Source organism: Hirundo rustica, chromosome 2 (genome assembly GCF_015227805.2).
Source record: "Hirundo rustica isolate bHirRus1 chromosome 2, bHirRus1.pri.v3, whole genome shotgun sequence".
Taxonomy (NCBI): Eukaryota; Metazoa; Chordata; class Aves; order Passeriformes; family Hirundinidae; genus Hirundo; species Hirundo rustica.
The window spans coordinates 50,852,047-50,872,787 of record NC_053451.1 but is presented as its reverse complement, the minus strand read 5'-3'; the positions used below and the strand labels follow the sequence as shown (position 1 = coordinate 50,872,787).

Below are 20,741 nucleotides of genomic sequence, written 5' to 3'. Positions count from 1 at the left end.
TTCTCATTTCACCTTCAAATAGCCTTCATGTAGAAACAATATAAGCTTGGAATTCAGTGTCTGCCAGATTTAAACCTTTCAGAACAGTAAAATGGCAATTATATTAGTTTTCTCTTCCTCAGTAAGGTGTTGCAGAAAAGCTATTTAGTGAGCTGATTTGAGATTCCCTACTGTTTTTAATACACATAAAATGAGATTTTTACTCCAGACACTTCAGGGAGTATCTGCTAGGATATGATCATATATTCAGATAAATAAAATGGCTCTTAGCATATTATTTGATAATAATAGGTCAGAATGAGGAAAAAAAAATCTGCAAACTTGCTGGCAATTCCAAGTTTAAAATGGGTTGATCTCACACGAGCTAATTTATACACTCAAACAAAATACAACATCATAGAAATTAATCATGGTCATTTAACAGTATTATAAAGAAATATCTATTATATATTTGCATAAATTTTGGTCAATGAATCAATATATCAGATAGTCAAATCTTATGAATAATACAGTGATCGATATCCTCAATGTATTTTGCTCAAAGAAAATAATTTATTGGTTTCCAGTTTTTATGCTTAAAGGTAGACTGCGCATTCACAAGGATACTGGGATGCTGCCCTGCACCCTGGAGGATGAGGCCTTAGTGTCAGTTTCCGATGGAATGAAGAGTTCAATACATCTGCTTTGCTCATTATTCAGTCTACTGAAGTATCTGGGTTTATTTCTTAATTCTAATTGAAATAAATACAAGTATATTACTAAAAACTCCATACCCTCTGTTTCTTTAGGTGCAAGAATTACTTTTAGTGGTCAAAGGCAATCCCTCCACCAGGAAGAAGTGAAACAACAGAAACAGATGCACAGTAAAAGGGAAGAGAAGAGAAGAGAAGAGAAGAGAAGAGAAGAGAAGAGAAGAGAAGAGAAGAGAAGAGAAGAGAAGAGAAGAGAAGAGAAGAGAAGAGAAGAGAAGAGAAGAGAAGAGAAGAGACAAGATTCCTGTCAGTTAAAAGGAACCCATAAGGATCACCCTGATCAACATCTGACTGCTGACCAAAAGCTAAAGCATGTTAAGGGTACTGTCCAAAAGCCTCTTAAACACTCACAGGCTTGGGACATCAGCTGTGGCTCTAGGAAGCCTATTCCACTGGTTGATCAATCTCTCAGTACAGAAATGCTTCCTATTGTCCAGCCCATACTTTCCCACATGCAGCTTTGAACTGTTCTATCACTGTAGACCAAGGAGAAGAAGCCATGTTCCTCTTGAGGAAGCTCTGCTGAATACATGTCCACAGCAGGGTTTTCCCACCAAGCTGGTTCCACTGGGAGCTGCAGACTCCAGCAGTGACTGAGCTCTGCCAGCTGCACCCCTGGAACATGCAGCTCCTGTGGCTTGGGAGCCAATTCACACACTCCAGAGCTGCTCTGCAGCTTGAATGAAAGCATGGCAAATAAGGGTGGTTGGCATATTCATTTCAGAGGCACAGTTCTAAACTAAATGCAAAAGCTAGAACTGACACATCTGAAACATCACAGAAATCAAAGTTTTGTTTGCTTGCTGACACACCTTTGCAAAAAGGATATACCATGAAGCAGTTTATTTTTAACATACTTTTTCTCTAAAAAGATTCTTTAGAAATGCAGATAAAATCACCAAGGAAGATATTAAGTCTGTTTCATTTGTAAAATCCCCTGGTGATTTACCTAACACAAGAAACATAAAAGAATGAGCACTTTTACTATAAATCATGAAGGGAAGAAAGAAATTCCTAAAAATCAGACTGTGCTGCAGATAGATAATATTTTATTCTTATGTGAAGTACTCTTGTTTTAATAATCTTCACCAATTACCATAATGATCAGCAAACTTTCTAAAGTTTTTATCTTTCTCCGTATTTTTTATTAGATGTTCAGGCTTCTTACTAGTAATTCCCATAATCCTGGTGTGTTTTATTCTTTGTTACCACATTGAAATTTTTCTATAATCCCTTTTCCCCTGTGCATGGGAACTGAATCTAATGAAGAGTGAAAATCTGTAGGCATTTGAGAAATATGCACCACAACAGTAGTCATCCAACACAGCCATTTCTGAAAGTTTATTTCATTTTTTGCATCCAAGTAAACATAGGAATCCTTTATGTACTCTCCCTCCTGTGCAGCCAGCACACTCAACAGCCCCCAAGCACTGTCTTCTTCAGAGCAAATAAGATTGACAGCCCTTTGGTGGGTAGCATAAACAGCTTGAAGTGTTTTTGTTTTGTACGAGTGGCGTGGGATATTGCTTTCTTTCTTTGCATCTACAGATGTTAAGCAGCACCAATCGCTCCAGGATTTTTGATAAGTTGATTAAGAGTATTGAATTCCATTTTATTACTGTAGGTTTGGAGGAAAGAAGTGCTGTAGTTTAAACACAAGCAATGACTCCACTGCTCTGGAGGCTTCAATACATTCAGTTATTTAATCAGGATACTCAAGGGACTGAAAGATGGGCACTGAAATGGATTTTCTCCACAGGTCACTACTTTATTAATTTAACAATGGAGAAGGGGCATCCTTAAGCTCATTGCCCTCACAGGAGGTATCTCGTTGGATCCTGTGTGCAATTAAATGGCTCCCTAGCAGAACACCAACAGCTCAAAGCCGATCTTCAGCTTCCCCCCAGAGCCGTACAGCCCTGAACTTCCTCATTCCTCTGTGAAAAGAGAGAGTGGCTATGAGAGGAATGAGAATGTGGAAGTTAAGATCTCTCATTCTCTTTACAGACATGAGTCACATCGGTGATCTTGTTTGTCTCAGGGAGTGCTGCCTATTAGCTCTCACATTCACCTCATGAAGCTACTTATTGTGATACCTAGTTCTCTCCCCTCTCACCTTTATATCTCTCTCACCCTTGCCCCTGGTACTCCAAAAAAAAATTTTTCTGAACACTCTTCCAGCTTAAGCAACAGTTTGGCTAATGGACAGCAAGCGGGAAATAAATTCAATACACCTCACAAACAAAAACAGAGCAGATGAAGCCAAAATACCATAAAGATGGATATCCTGCAGGCAGGACAGGTTAAGCTAAAAGTGTTCCTTATGCTTTCATGCATTCTATCGCTAGTAGAGCTCCCACATGCCAGAGTAGAAATGCTTCCATTCCCCTGAAAATCGTCGAGAACTTCCTTAGGCTGAAAAGGGTTGATATCAAGGAATTAAATGCTCCCCTCCCTTCTGAAATATATCAGAAATAAAAGAAAAATCCTACAATTTTTCTCATTCTTGTCCCTTCCAGCTCTGCCTGGAACAAAGGAATTTAGCACTGATATAACAAAATACTCCCATTAAATTATACTAAAACCTAAAAAAATCTCTTCTACTCTTAAGCAAAAAGATTTTACTTCAAATTCCTCTGACAAGGTCTGTGTTGCTGTTGGGGCTTCTAAAGCCACACTTCTCATTTCATCACATTATTTTTACAGCTCTGATAATTTTTTTAAATGTGAGTCTTGTTCCTAGTCCATGACAAACAATTCCACTGCTTTTCCTCATGCTGTTTGTCTGTTTACAAAGACAAATAGGGAGCACCCCTTTCGCTTGTAGAGTTCATGCTGTGCAAAACCCTAAACATATCCTGGAACTGAAGAAAGTAATATAGATTTTTTTTCTGTGTGTTTTTGTGGTGTTTTGGTTTGGTGGTTTTTTTTGTTTGTTTTTTTGGTTTTTTGGGTTTTTTTGTTTGTTTTGTGTTTTTTTTGATTTTTGGGGTTTTTTTTGGTTTTTTGGGGTTTTTTTTTTTTTTTTTTTGGTTTGGTTTGGTTTGGTTGTTTTTTTTCCTATTTTGTATAGTCTAGCCTAGACCTGAGTATTTCAGCTGGAATATACCTACAACAATCATCAAGTCCAACTGCCTGACCACTTCAGGGCTGACCAAAAGATAAAGAATGTTGTTAAGGGCATTGTACAAATGCCTCTGAAACACCGAGGCATTGGCCGCCTCTCTAGGAAGTCTGTTCCAGTGGCTGACTAACACTAAGCAAAGAAAAGCTTCCTAATGTTAAGTATAGACTTCCCCTGGCACAGCCTTCAACCATTTTCATGTATCCCTGAATATCAGAAGGAAGAGCTCAGCATTCTCCTCTCCACTCCCCCATCTCAGGTAGCTTTAGAAGGTAATGAGGTCATCCACCACATAAAACATTTTATTATTCTCATTTCATGCCATTATTGTCTTCAGTTGAACTATTGTACTTCTTATGTTCATGTTTGTAATTATTTCTGTCCCATATAGACTGGTAACATTTACTGAAACTCTTGTGTTCATTGATGTCATGCCAAATGAAATCACTGCTCTGTCATCATTCTTCCAAATCTGTATTAAGTTTGTAAAACAAAATCTTGCTTTCTTTGATCATTAAGTTACTGAGTACAAAGATTAAAAAATATTTTACTGTTAAATTAATTTGTATGAGAGACAATAGCATGTTTCAATAATTCATCAAAAATGTAACTTAAGGACATAAATAGTTAAGGTTTTGAAACCTAGGCAATCAAGATTTTTATTTTTAGATTCTGAAAATTGCCCTTAAATCATTTTTCAATGAACACCTAATGAGCAACCTCAGAAACAAGGATTCCTTTCAATTTGAAAAACAATTTCATCTTATCCAAAGACATTAATTCTTTTCTTTTAAAACAAACAAACAAAATTGTTGTTGTTTTTGGATTATAAATATTTAAGGTGACTCTGAAATAATTTCTTATCACCTAAACTCTACCTATATAAGGAAACACTTCCATATCCTCTTCTTTATTCAGACACCAACCCTGATGGTCAGATTCAAAAGGCTAAATGGGCAAAAGCCCTATGTGATTTGTTGGGTGAGAGGCCAGTCTGGTTGATCTTTCCCATCTGGCATTTAGGTCTATGGAACAAACACCTCTGACATCTTGATTCTGCAATGCAAATTACTAAAATGTACACCTGCAACATTGTGTTGATACTATGCCTTTGTGTTACCCTTTTTGGGATGGTAATCAAAGCATTACAACATAGAAAATTACAGATGTGTCCTAGTTTGTATCTGCAAATCAAACCAAACCAGATGCATTTCCTCAATGTAACTCCCATTGTGTAACTCCTGTTACTAAGAAAGAGTCCTCACTCTTAAGCCTTAGCAAGATCTGACTCTGAAAATCATGTTCCAATCTGCCCAAACTGTTGCTTTCTTCTTGAACTTGTGTTGCCAGTTTAAAGTTTCATGAAATTCAAGCTCTTCTTGTTACTTACACTCCTTTAGAAGCTATTCTTGTTTGCATTTTTTTTTTTTTTTTTTTTAATCTACTATTACAATCTTAGCTTTTATATTTTTTTTTTCATTCCTGTTCAGGAGTCTTTGCTTTTAAGCCAAGTGTTTCCATTATGTCATCCTTTAACTAATTTATTTTTCTCTTTTGCATATAAAATACAAGCCAGGATTATGAAATCTTAATTCATATTTTCAGATGTTTGGGATGGTTGTCTGTTGGTTTGTTTTTGTTTGTTTGTTTGTTTGTTTTTTCCAACAGAAGAAACTTATGAAACACACATTTCTTTTTGAAAAGCCTTCTAGGATTCTAAGTGCACTACCTCCAAGAATGAATAGTTATTTCAAGGCTTTTCTAAAGCACAGATAAAGTTGCTAATTTTATTGAGTAAGAAATAAAAAGTCTTCTGAATTTTCAAAGTCTACAAAAGATAAGTAAAAGAATTTAAAAAACCCAACCCCCCCAAAAAATAAAAACACCGCCTGTCATTATCATCCTTTAGTCAGCAGTCACTAAAATTTACAGGCATTTTAAAAAAAATACAAAGCTGCTGCTTCTGTCTGGGATGCTACAATTGTTTCCACATGTGAAAGGCAGTGTGGGACAGCAAGAAAGACTGAAGTTCCAGCTGTGCCAGGCTAAAAATTGCCAGTAGTACTTTTCAATATACCACCAACTGCATTTAGAAGTCTGCTAAATTTTACAAGTCAGAAGTATGTAAAATAAACTCTCGGTTTTTGTTAAGAGATGCTTCACTAGATTATACTATGCAATATCTCAATGAGTTCACTAGTTAAAAAATAAGTCTCAAAGGTCAAGTCTAAAAAATGCCATAAAGTTTTGGGAAGGCCACAAACATAATTTTTCTCCATTAACCATACCAAGAGCTGTCTGTTCCTATGGTAATTCCCTCATTTCTATAAGGCTCCCAGTGACTGCCTTTCTAACCTTTTCTCTTCCTCCTCCTCCGCAACAAAAGCTCCAAATGTCCATCCTTTTCCTCTTTTTGTTGTTATTTTTCTTATCCTGCTCCCTCCCTCAAGAAGGCAGGAGTTATGTAACTGCCCAGCTTCCCATGCAATTCCATTTCCTCTCCTTCATCCCTCATTATTATTTCATTTCAGACACAGAGGCTGCTCACTCTGACCTGTCCAGTTAAACTCTATGGCACATGCAAGATGTTATGCTGGACAAAACTTGATACTGCTTTTGGTTCTATTATTGAAAAATAAATTTAAAAAAGATCTTAAACTCACACATCACTAATCCATGATCATTTATACTGACCAGAATGCTGAGCTGAAAGTAGAACCTAGTTATTCTGTGGAAATGAAGACAGTGGTATTACACACTCACAGTCCTACAATAATAAAGCTCCAGATCCTGTGCGGGAATAAAAATGCTCCAAAAGAGAGAAGGCACTTGTGAAAAAATATTTGTTACTTTCCTCTCCACTGAGATAGAAGAAAGGAAATTCTACATGAAGATCACCAGGGGAAAAACACATGAAGCAAATTGCAGTCTGGACAAAACAGCAAAACTGAGCATCTTTGTCCATATTTCACAACCTGGTCTGGAAAGAACAAGCTATCAGCCTAACCTCGACTCACAGCTCTCAACAGGCCAATGCAGCAAGTGAAAAAAAGGGTAGTATTTTTGAGGAAATGCTGGGATTGAATGATTCTGAAGGATCCCTGACTTCCTAGAAGAATGACTACTTTGTAAGCCATGAATGGTCACAGAAGCAGAAAGAGCCTGGATTTCTGCTTCCCACACAGCTACCAGAAAAAAAGGAGAAACTAACCAGGATGAGAATAAAATACAAGCACCCTAGACTTGTTAAGCCCTTAGGGACTAATTGGGACTGAAGCCAAGGAAGTAGCATTGGGCTATTTCCCATGGTTTTCAGAGATGCTTCTGTCACCTAAATAATGCACTGCCTCTTACACACTGCAGAATTTTACTCTGTGCAGATAGAAGAGAAAATTTTTTGTGACCTGATCAGGTTTAATACTATTTATTAGCTCTCCTCATCTTTTGTTTTGTTTAAGACACTGTATGTTTTTAATTGTCATTATTAGGAGCACACAGTCCTTTAAGCATAGGCATCCTATTCATAATAAGGCAACAGTAATACCAGTAGGAGTTTTCACTGAAACTTTGAAACTTCATTCATTTTTTTCTAATTAATTTTTTTTGTGACTAAGGCCTTTCACAATACATGCTTACTGATGATTTTAACTAATTTTTTTTTTTTTTAATTTTAACAGCTAAATTGTGAACCTCTAAAAAAAAAAAAACACCTTTAAAAAATAAGCAATAAATGCATATAAAGTTTCTGCAAAGCCTAGTTTGGGAGGGAATGATTTTTTAAAGAACAAAAATGTATCAATACTTCCACTTCTTCCATGATTTTTCTGTCTATCAACTGAATGTATCCTTTTTGTAAGAAAAAGTCTCAAGTTTTTTCTTTACTCTTCTTCCACCGCAGTTACATTTCCCTCCTCGATACTCTCCTCCTTTTGTCTTAGGAAATACACATATGATTGAATTCTATTACGTAAAACTACTACACATTTTGTACCACTTTCTGGCAAATTTGGCAATACAAGAAACGCAAAAAGGTCTGTATTTAGGACAGTATTTAATTTTTATGACAGGGTCAGTTACATACAACTGTGTTTAGTTGTAGGAACTGTAGCAAACTATGCTTGCTGGATAGCAATCTGCAAGTGGTAGCTGCTATGTAGTAGGTTTAAGACATCTAGTGACCACAAATCTTAAGCCCATTCATTGACTTTTGTCTACTTAAATCACCAAAGGATCAACCACTCAGACAGGGTCTTGAACAATGGAGAGCTGCAATGACCTGGCTGTCTGGAAAAAATTTCATCCATAATGTATCAATTAAAAAAACTCCCCCCCACCAAATTCTGCATATATTTTTCAGAAATTAAAAATCTGTAAATATAATACTGAATTAAAACAGAAAAAAACACAGTAACATAGAACGGAAGTTAATGTAATCAAGGGAGGCACATATTAATGCTGTTACTTACAAAGCAGGTGTTTTCATGTTACGCTTGAAGCTATCACCATAACAAAACATAACAGAATATAAGATACAGGTGAAAAAAAGTCACAATTTTTCCATCTTCCCACATTGTGAAAAAAAAAAAAAAAAAAAAATGAGGAAAACCCCATTTTCACAGTGTTTGCTCATTCTAGTTTGAGGTGATCCATTTAATGAGGCCTCTACAATATCTCTTATGATACATGTACAGTCAAATTATAGCCTATAAACCCTTGGAAAATTCTGCCATTATGTCTGAACTTACGCATCTGAATTTGACCCTCTAAGTGCTAGTTAATCTGGCACCAGACCTAACAATATCCCCATATACATTGGCATGAGCAACTCTCCGTATTCCTGCCTTTCTGCCACACATCTTATTTTCTGTCAAGCTCTTGAAATCCTGTCGCTGAGTCAGTCATCTCTGTAACTCTCATCAATAGGATGCTCTGAGCTCTCTGAGATCTTTTTGGTAAACCTGCATAAAAAATACCACACCATGAGGAAGTTCAACCAAAACTTGAAAGAAAGGGACTCTATTAGTGACCCTGCAGCAATTTGACCAGTAGCTGACAATTCAAATAACCATAAGCAATTAGTCTTTTGAACTGCTGGGACATTGACATCTTTTATGCAGAAGCAAATAAATGAAGGTATAAGATTAAGTCTAGAGAATGTAATTGTTGTGGAAAATAAATGCCATTAATACCTCAAATAATTAGTGACATTTGCTGCCAGAAGAATGACTTACACATATTTCAGAAAGCCATTATGCAGAACATACACATCATGTTTATTTCTACTTATTTTTACAATTAAGAATTTCCCCTTCATGAAAACACAAAAGAAAATGAGGAAAACAGGGAAGCAAACAGCAGAACAGGCCTTCCGAAAGCTGGGCAGTAATAAGAGAGGAAAGGGTACTTAATCATCAATGAATGCATTTTAGCTGTGATATTTTTTCTTCTGGTTTATTATTGAAATAAAACACGATGACTGAAGACATTTTTAATGCTTGGAAAGCAGAACAGGCTCAGTAAACCAAAGTATCTAGTATGCGTATTTGTTCTTGTTTTATAAACATAAAACTACACAAAATGAAAAATGTCATTTCATGTTCTACTTCTGCTTTGACAAAAAAGAGATCTCAAACCCCGTGAATAAAATCTTTTCTTGTTGATGAAATAAAATTAAGTAAAGAATGTGGCAATATAACATTAGTGGTTTCAATTTTCATCTGAACAGAAAGTAAATGCAGGCTTATCTCTTTGCTCTCAGCTTCGTCTATCACAAATCATCTGTCTTATTCCCACCTTAAGAAGGCGCACTGAGATTTTGAAAGCCCATACTCTTTACTACAAATGGTGCTTATGATGAGGCTCCAGCTATCTGCCAACCTTCAATTTATCCACTGCAGGACATAAGATCTATTTCAGAGAACAGGCAAACCTTCAAAACTCACATCTAAAAAAGAACTGATGGGGAAGTAGGTAAAACGTACATACTGAAAGGTGTCACGTACAGCATTCATCAGGCTTCAGTGTATATTATAATTTCAGTTTGGGAGCAAGGTTATTCTGTTACATTTAAAATAAATGTTCTCAGTATTTGCAGGGTTGAGTTTATAAGGAAATAATTCTGTTTGGATTATTTCCCAGAACGCATTCTTCAAAACTTCACTTTGCTCTTGACATAAATTGAAAACAATAATATAGATACACTGTATACAGGCTTCAAAATGGCATTAAAGAGGCACATTATCAATATGTTTAAAACATTTAGAAAGCTCAGCTTTGCATCTTTCTAAGTGAATGACTAGATACTTAGACTGAGTAATATCTGTTCCAATAAACTACTCAGTGGGAAATGTTTTGAATAATGGTTAATTTATGCTGAGGTAATGACAGCATAATACAACTGAAATCTGTGCTAATAGGAAAAAAGAAGCCCCTTCCAGCTATTTCTGTTACAATTGGCTGCAGTAATTTTCACCACATCTCTCTCTCTTGCATAGAATATTACTTTAGGTGTGTGTGAAAATGCTTATTGCTAATTTTAAAAATCAGTAATTGGTACCTGTCATCCATATGGAGAAAGAAAAAAAACAAAAAACCAAACAGACAATAAAGAAGAAATTTTCATGCACAAGACCTATATTTTATATATTTCTGCAATAAAAGAGAGCAATTGTGGTTAATGGTTTTTTCATATTGGCAAAACATTAGACTCAGTTTGGGTAAGACTCCAGGGTTTGAACTGCACATGGAATTTCTAATGCAGAAGAGAATGAGCAAAACAATTTACTCCAAATAATGCCTCAAGTAGGCTGAAGTACAAGAAGATATTTTTCTGGGATAGGAGTTATTTATAAATTCACTGCAGTATTACTTTGATGAATGAATGATCTGAAATATGTAATAAATAGGCTGATTCAAGTCTCATCAGCTTAATACGCTACCAGCAACTCTTCTGTTTGAAGGCTCGGAGTAAAGCTGGTGATGTTCGTTGAGTGGCAGTGCTTAGCTCTGCCTGGATAAAGAGCATTTTAATTACAAATATAATAAATTATAAACAAATCCCAAACCTTCTTATGGCCTTATAGGCCATTTTGGACAAAACCCCCACCTGTATGCCACAAACAAATGCCATTTGTTTCGCTTTAAGAGACCGTGTGTTTTCTTGATTTTGAAAAGGTTCTGAATTCCCATAAACATGTAAAAGCATGATCCAGGAACAGTCATGAATTCTTGGAAATACTATCTCTGATCTCTAATATATTCATTAACTGGAGATATCATGATCACTCATTAATCTAACTGTGGATAATTGTTCCAAGCAATGGTAGAGGGATGTTTTTAAATTGGAGTTCTATGGATCAGAATATGATTTTTGACTCCTTATCATAAATGGCCTGTGTTACTTAGGGTAAGTCCTCCCAAAAAGTAATTTCATAGTTAAACTGGATGCACAATTAAAATGCTTTGGTTATTCTGAAGCAAACACCTTCTGAAAGCCCTTTCACCTCAACAACATGGAGAGACATGGAAGTGTACACATTAACATCCAAGTAGAAATCTATACATTGGGCAATTACTGTGTGGTAACTGACCTCATGAAATTTATATTAATTCCTCATTGCATATGAGACATTTTATTTAATGTCTTTTCCTATATTCTCTGTTGTCTGCAGGAATCTTTACCTACAGAAATAAATATCTTACCCTCAAAAAGTCCCTTGATCTACAGTTAACAAACAATGTGAAAACAAATAAAAACTCTCCTTTTTCCATTTAGAGAATGATACAGAGCTCTGAAATGCACAGAAAGGCATACAAATTATTATATTATATCCATACATGTTCCCAGAGTGAAACATTAAAAAATCCATTAATATTCTGTTGATAATCTCTTAATGCAACAAAACACGCAGGCCAAAAATAGTACATAATAATCAAGGGTTTTTTCCCCCAAACCAGTATAAATTTGGGAAAAAAAATCCTTGTTCTATATGTCTAGGAAAAACAGTATTTGGGAATGAAGAAGTAGATTTCTTCACAAAAATCAATAGGATTCAATACACATTTCTTAGAGGAGAATAAAGCCCTTAGCATACAGGAAAATAATTTCTACTTTGATGACAGCTTTTACTTGAATTCCTGAACTTCTTTGAAAAAAACAGTTATCGGTACTACATGCAGCTTCCAATTAATTTTCACCACTATCCATATTCATGCTTAAACAGGGCTGCTCCTAGAAAGGAAGCAAAGACCATCTTTTGTATGGTGGCAATTAAATACAAGTGAACATGTAAGTGGCCAGTGCTGGGGGTGCAATTCAATCAAGCAGATCCATGGGGGTGGTTTTGATATTCTTGTCACATCAAAGAAACAACTCCCAGAAGAAAAAGATCTTAACAAGAAAAAAATTAAATCAAAATAAATAAGAATAACTCTGAGAGAAAGGAAGAACAAGCACTTGGTGGCAAGGGCTGGCACTACCTTGGAAGTGTTATATAGTGCTATTAGAATAGTGTGTTAATTTTTTCCTCATAAATTTGCCCGGTTCAGTCACCAGGGAAGGGCTACCACTCCAGCTCCCTTTGTTAAAGATATATCTATCTTGCTGAGTCTTGACAGCCCTATCATGTCAGCCCTCTGTAGTAGCAAAAAGTGTTTCAGCAAGGAGGGGGAAAAAAAAAGAAAAGAGAAAAAAAAAAAAGAAGTGAAAACTGATGTGATCTACTCTGCTTCCTGTGGGCATATTTCACTATAGCAGATCCAGAGGGATGCTTTGTTATTCCTGTCAGATCAAAGAAAGAGATAACAGAAGAAAATAAAAGAGGAAAAATATAACCCAGAAATGAGGGTAGCTGAAAAGCACTGCAAGACTACCGCATCATTACAACTTTTCAAATTATTTAAATATGCTAAATATCAAGTCATCACCAAAGAAATAAATATTGCATAGGCCATATGCTCTGTTAGCTGCCAGAAAAACTGTCCTACTAGGATTAGTTTATGGGCACAGCAACTGCCTGTCAAACACTAGCAATTTTAATCATTTTTCAATTTGCTGTGTGAGTTGCAAGTATGTTCAGATATCTTGACAGGTGCTCGGGAAAAATATCTGAGCCCACCAGGTTCACACTGCCTTGCTTTACTACACCTTTGCAGTAAACCCTGCTGGACTGGGGAGATACAAGCATATGGTGAAGAGCAACAGTCACATGGAAGCCATTGTACTGCACTGCTAAACTGGATTTGCAACTCAACACAGGGATGTTAACCTTAAGTCCAACGCAAACTAAAAGCTGAAACGATTTTTCAAAATATTTCTAATAACAAGGTGAAAATGTAAAAAAAAAAAAAAAAAAAAACCACCACAACAAAAAACAGAGATCTGTTTATGATTAAAAAACAAAACCAACAATCAAAAACCCCCAAATAGTACTTCTCTGCAAGTAGATGTGCTTTCAGTACTACATGACTACATGTGGTTAGCCTTTTATGCACTAAGCTGTCCACTTAATTATTTTGTGTTTCATCTACAAGGTATTATAAGGTAGTAATAAATAAAAATAATTTTGTCTCCTCTATTGCATTTTCTTATCACCAGTATGGCTGTGTTGTTTCCTTTCAGCCACAACACTTTGTGTCATACAAGTTCCTAACTTGAAAAAAGCACAACTCAACGGATTTTTGAGTGCCCCCATTTCCAGGTGTCTGGGAAGAAAGGGGCTCCTAAAATCTACAGTTATTCTGGGAGAAACCAAGGGAAGAACTACATTTTACCAAAGAAGTGGACCAGTAACAGTATTGGACCCATAACATCAAAGCAATATAAATAAACCATATTTCCTATACTGTTCTTTATATTTTTGCATTCTCAGCATCAATTCCTTGCAGTCAACCAGGTCTGTCTAGTGGAAAAGGATTTGGATTATGATGTAAACTAACAATAAAGACAATTCCAAATAACATATAATGTCCAATATAACTACTGTTTACATATTAAAAAGAGATACAGGCTTTGTACCAGGGATGTTCTGTCATGTTTCTCCACAGGAGAAGACTGTCATGGTAAAGTTCATTATCAATTACTGCCTTACAAGTACAAGATGAGTTAAACTGTCATAATTTTCTCAGCCAGAAATCCTGTGCTGTCAAAGAATGTCAATTTTTAATCTGACAAAAGGAAGAAAATTATCTGTTATTCTGACCTCTAATTTCTTGACATTTTAATGCTGTAATTGCTGTGGTTAGTGCTGCAACCATTATTCCACCTGTCAAGTAAGAATGAATCAATATCCTTAAGCTGTTCAAGTTTTAGCTTCCACCTCACTGCCTTTACTTTAAAAAATGTTGAAGTAAAAAAAAAAAAAAAAAAAAAAAAAAAAAAAAAAGGAGAGAGAGAAGGGGTTCGGGCCTGGAAAATGTTTATATTTTTTACCCATTTTTTTCCTCCTCATTACAATACGAAAGTCATTCTGCTACATGTGACTAAGAGAGCATTACAACTGATAGAACTGGAGAATTTACCAATTTCTAATCATAAAAGATTGAAACCATGAAATTCAACTTTATACTTTTATTCCATGGGGCATGTAAATCAGGACTTTCCTGTTACCCTCGTAACAACTTGAGGTAAATTACCATGACCAGTTATTCTTGTGGTATCAGAAATTATGAAGTTGTTTAAAAAAATCAAAATGAGTATGTTGAAATGAAATCAGTCCAGTGCAGATCTTAAGTTGCCAAAATGGTATTACAGGGGCAGATGTATGTGATTTCATAGACTGAAGCAATCTAAAACTTAATGTTATTCCAGTATTATGGTTTCTATCAGTAGGAATTTTCTATACGGAAAATGAAGAAAAAAAAGTCAGATGGAAATCTGCTACTAAATAGATGTACAGAGAACAGTAACACAGGATGGCCATTTTTCCAATGTTAAACAGTAGCGATTTCTTGGCGAGCTCCCAAAGCGTATCAGAAAGATGGAAGGAATGGCAGGGATCAGTTGTTCCACTGCTCAATGTCTTTTTGTAGATAGATGACTACAGAAGTAACTTTAATGTTCTTCACAGAAAGCTAAGGACATATTTTTCAGTGGTTAAGTGAGGTGCTCAAGCAAAGGGTGAAAGTGAAAGGGCCAAGGTACAGCATAAACAGGTCACAGGGCTCCACCTTTATAAATTATGTCTTTCAATCAGTTCAGACGTAAATGGGAAGGTATTTCTTATTTGGAGACTTATTTCACTGGATAGATTCAGCTGGTACTCAGTTCAATATGAAATTAGTTATGGCCACATTTAGTGCCACATTTGAGCCCACCGGTCTGATAATTGTTGCTGCCAATAAGGTTGTATTGATTGGTTTATTTTACAGCCATGTATTGAGAACACTCACCATCTTCTGTGACACAGGACCACAATATTTTAGTTTATTTACAAAATAAACATCAAGAGCATTTCAACATGGAAAGATGTATTTTCCTGGTTAACTGCAGAGTGCAATTAATTCTAAATTGCAGTGTTTCTAAATCAAAATTCCAGATACCACCAGTTGCCACTGTAAAATATGATAAACAATTTTTATCACTACTTTAAAGGAGCTAGTGTTCTTATCCTTAATTTCTGTATTTACAAGGAGTCTTCAGAGGCTTTTAAAATATTTTTTTGCTTTTAATTTGTTTTCTGGAATACTTACCAAAAGCCAGAATAAAGTCAAACAAACCCAAACAAGCACAAATTGAATGACAACAAAAAGGCAAAACCCCCCATCATATATACTCGCAACAGAAATATGACCATCAAATACATGGTTCTCTATATCATCAAGATATCAAATGCTTTATTATTGGGCAGAGAATCTCTGCTGGTTTCATAAAGAGAGCCCAGGAAAACAGAAAGCAGGTCTAAATCTATCTATATTTAAACATGTACCGTAAATTATGATTAAAATTAAAGTGGTTTTCAGCTTTCTTATGACAAACCAAAAATCAACAATCCTGAGATATCAGATCTCTTGGAGGAAAAAGCATACTATTTTTAAATGCATGCATACAACTTTATTGCCTATGTATAACAGAAAAAAAAAAAAAAAAAAAAAAAAAAAAAAAAAAAAAAAAAAAAAAAAGAAGGAGGATTTATTTTTTTCTGGTCATTTTGCCTTCTCATTGCTAACAATGAATTTTATGTACAAATCTAACTTGTTGCAATGAAGATGAAGTTGTGCTTTTAGAAATTTATATGGTGTAAATTGCCTAAGAAGAGGTTTATATGTTATGGACTTAAAGGGCATGGGTTAGATGTACAAGTGAGTGACCAAAAACATCGTCATGAATTTTCTTAAATTTCTGATGACATGTTATGCATGCAAGTAGAGCCCCAGGCGAGCTGAAGAGTCTCATCTTGTCATAAGATGTTAGATAAGGTGCACAGACAGACAGATAGACCACAATCCTACAAGCTGCCCTGTGGGAGTAGACCCTAAAAGTCAAGGCATAGGAGTCTGCCCATGCAGATCAGGACCCTAAGCCATGCAAATCCCTTGTATTCATGGTGCTTGACACCTGTTTTATACTTTAAAAAGCATAACTTCTTCTTATCTCTAGAAGAGCATGACTCTTCTCATGCTCAAAGTTTTAAATCCAGAAAAATATTGTGTAGATGTCAACATTAAATAGTTGAGGGGCCGGGGGAGTGTGAAAGCAATTCTGGCCAGTCTTAAAACTAAGCAAATATTAATTGTTTACAAAATCTAAGCTTTGCAGTGCATGTAGTGAAAATCCAGGTCTAGGAAGCCTGAATGGTGTTTTAGTTTTGCTCCTAAAAATTCACCAAAAGTAACAGAATGCAGCAATGCACTGCTAAAAAAACCAACAAGCCATGACAAAACTGAGTAGTTAGCTGAATGGATGCTTTCTAGAATCTACTTCTTTCTGAAATCTGTAGATTTCTGTTTGCAAGATTGGAAACAAACAAATAAACAAACAAAACCCCATTGCCTGGCAATGCACATTGTTACTGTTTTGCATACAGCAGATGGCAGCTATCTGGGGGAATGGGAGATTGTGTGTAGAGCCTCATCACAGCAGCTAGCATCCAGCATCACTTCATCTAGCAGCTGTTGCTTCTTCACACTTTCACCAAATTTCAATTGTTTTAGCCAACAAATGAATGGTACTAGAAAATCATCATGCAAATTAATAGGTACTAGAAAACCATCATTAAAATTATTAGTCTTAGTGAAAACAAATATAGTCACTGGAAGGAAACGTATCAGGATATCTAGAAGTTGTGGGGTATTTTGGTTTTTTGTTTTTTTTTTAAATTTACTGAGTAATTTAAAACATTCACTTGTATATATTTGCAAATATATAGATTACATTCATAATATATATAAATATAAGTACTTGAATACACAACAAATAGAAAACATTTTCTATTTTGTTAACAGTTTGATTACACTTTATGTAATTTAAAATAGTTTAAGTATTAGCTGCAGCCACTCTAAAAAAATATATTCTTTCTCAGACGCTTTCTCACAATCAACTGACTGTAAAGGTTAGACCTTTTTTCCTGCATCTATGACTATGATGCAGGGGCTTTTTTCCAGTTTTTCAGTTCTACTAACTGAACTTAATACAAGTAAACTATAAAATTTATCAGACAATATATTAAAGAATATACATTGCATTATAATTCCTACCCCGTAACTGAATATTAAATCTATTAGGCTCATTTGTTTTATTGCTAGTTTATTCATACTTGTTTCTGAAATCACGTGGCACCTAAATTCTGGATCAAGTCAAACACATCCATTTTCTTCAGTAGTGAAAGACGGAAAGAAGTACCATTTCTTGTGAGATGACGGCAGTTTTTAGCACGAAATGACAGTAAACACCTACCTCCCTGAGGACAGGATCAGTGATACTGTCCAGGTTCACAGAGCCTTCATACGTTAGGTAGTGGAAAACGTTGAGTGCACGCACAGCTTCTGGTCCTCGTTGCTTGTAGCCAAATATAAGGTCAATCCACTGATGAAGCTGACATGATACAAACTCGCTCTCCAGGGCCTGCAAGTGAAATTCAGGATTAGGAAGTAACTGAGAAAACATAGGTGGGAATCATTACATTTTCTCTTCTGGCTTATTTGATATACTTGAAATTTCTCAAACATTAAAAAAAAACACTCTATTGATAAAAGCAGTAAAAAGATAGTATTTTTTTTTTTTTCATCTTTATATTATGCTATTTTTCTTCTTAGCTACTGGGTTTCTCCTAGCTGCAAGTATCTTACTTTTCAAGTAGGTTGGGAATTCGTCAAAAAGAGAAAATATGGAAATGGGAAAGAGAATTCAAAAAAGCAGTATTTCAACTTGCATGGCCAGCCCTTCCTCAGCAGCTTTTCATTCTACAGAAGGTCTTACTGACCCTGGCAGGTTTGGAGAACTTCTATTTCACATGGATTAATAGTTACTTAATAACTTATTAAATGAACTACTTTTTAACAGCTGCATGTCATGTCTTTGTCTCCAAGTATTTAACAGATTCATCGTACTATGTTTACAGGTATAATGGTCTTTAATTCCTTGGGGAAGAACCTTAGTTACTTGAAGAAACTTCGAGGAAATTTATGGCAAGGGAATGTAATTATCTTGAACTATATATTTCAGAAGAGTGGAAGCTGTGTGGTGTTACACTGGTGTGGCACAGAATTTAGGGAAAGGACCAGAGTAGATGGTGGAGAGAGGAAAAGAATGGCTCTTCATGGGCCTTAGCACCACACAGCCTCCAGCTGCAGGATGAAATGGGTAATGTGTGATGTTCATGGCCTCCTTGGCAGGACGTCCTGTGGGATACAGCACCAGGCATGAAAAACAGGAAAGGTGCCCTCAAGAAAGGGCCACCAAAATGCTACAAAGTCCCATCTAGCTCTCAGTGGGTCAAGGCTTTATAATCTGGATTTATTTTAGTCAGGGGAAAGCTTCTTGTATCAGGTCTGACCTGGTTTGCTGCTGTTGCTTCCAAGTACTTCTGCAATGCTACTCATGCGATACTTGCAGAATCCTCTCCCTAATTTGTTCTAATGCACAGGCTACTCCCCCTCCATGTAAGTGCCTTCTGAAAATTTATGAGCTGTTCACTGTCAACGGTACATCGTTTGGTTTCTCAAGGATATGCAATGCTCAGTAGGGAATAGGGTGAGGGAATTTTCTGTATAAAACATAATTCGTAGGTACAGTAGGCAAACATACAGAAAAAGATAGCAATAATAACCTTAAAATAGGCTGGTGATGGCCATAAAAATCAGCACTTTGGATTTAAATTATTTTGAGGACTTTAATTTTATGAGAATTTTATAATATGAACTATAGCAATCTTTTAAAAAATAATTATTACTTTAATTATGTAATATTTATATAATTATGTAATATGGCTTTTGGAGATTCTTAAAGTTAAATAGAAATGAGGCATGAGGATGTTGTCGATCATAACTAAAATGCACACAGAACATAGTTTTATTCAAGCACTCCCAAAATGAACTTGTTTGAACCGCTATTAGGGCTTCATTTTCAAATAGCAACATTCCAGTCAAGTTTTTTTCATGGGTTTCATTTTAAGGAAGGTGTTTACCATGTTATTGTTTCCAATGGAGTGACTTTTATTGCTAATATGTAAATTTCAAGCATTATTATACATAGATCTAGAGTACACATATTTTGTGGGGTTTGTGTGTTTGCAGGCAAGTGTATGCACGTGTTCCACAGGCTGAAACTCTGACCTGTAGTTGCTGTAAAATAGAAAGAAGTATTAGTAAGTTCATGTTAAAACTAAATACAGTTATTATAAACAAAATCACTTCTTACTATAGCTCTTTTCTGACCTTTATGAACGCTGCAAAGTTTCCCCTGTGCTCATTCTAATTTGATGTTAAAAGTGTTTTTCACAGGCATATCAGTAGGAGGCAGTGGTTTTTATTGTAATACACACTATGTGCTGTGTAAAATATCCGAAGTTCTGGATTTATAAAATATGCTATCCAGGCATTTTTTTCTCACCAGAGAAATGGAAATCTCTGATGCTGCCACTTGTCTGGACCACAATTGTACCTTCTCTTTCTGCAGTTCCTGCCTTGACCTCCATATCCATATGCTGTCTGTCTCTCTAAAAAGCTTTCCATCTTGCTGTTTAATTATATGTAACATATTTAAAGATATTTTCTTATAATCTGAGACGGTTTGGTTTTACACATCTGCTAAAAACCAGACCATCAACCATTTCAGCCTGTGAGCTGGGTTTCTCTCCTCTCCCCTCATATCCATGCTCCTCTGCAGCCGTTGCATTCTCTCCACCAAATATTTCTCTTCCCGAGTTACAATTTCTTTGCACTGACTATCAATTTTTCACTAATTTCATATAAAAAATTCACTAATTTTATCAAAATTTCACTATCAAAATGAAATATTTCACTTTCCTCATAAAGTATTTCAGGCAATGCTGCTATATGAGATTTGTTATTTTCTTTTAAGCAAAGTAATATTTTAATAGAAGTGACACAAAATTACATTACACAGATCTGGGTTATTCAGGGATTTCTGCAGAGAAACTGATTCTCTATGTAAGCATCTTCATGATAAAAATAAGATTCTTCAGCAATATAGCAAGTTAAAATAAAAATCACTGCTAAAAATGATTGAAAAATCTGAAGTAGATTGAAACCTCTTTTGCCTGAATAAGTTTTAATTGCATAATTTTGCAATACACAAAATAAAATCAAAGCTATTTTTGAGGAAGTAATAGCAAGTCTTATCTACTGCTTATCTGGTAGAAAAGAAATGTCAACTGCTGCTGAATGGGGAGGAGGAAAGGATATTCCAG

At 35.5% G+C, this 20,741-nt stretch overlaps 1 protein-coding gene across 11 annotated transcripts in view; it reads right to left on the bottom strand.

Moving 5' to 3' along the window:
- NBEA (neurobeachin) overlaps positions 1–20,741 on the bottom strand; it is a 460,498-nt gene that overhangs the window by 28,163 nt on the left and 411,594 nt on the right. For all 11 annotated transcript variants that reach the window (XM_058419545.1, XM_058419546.1, XM_058419548.1 and 8 more), the window contains one exon: positions 17,768–17,935. In XM_058419545.1, coding sequence (XP_058275528.1) covers positions 17,768–17,935 — 168 coding nt within the window. The remainder of the gene's footprint in view (positions 1–17,767; positions 17,936–20,741) is intronic.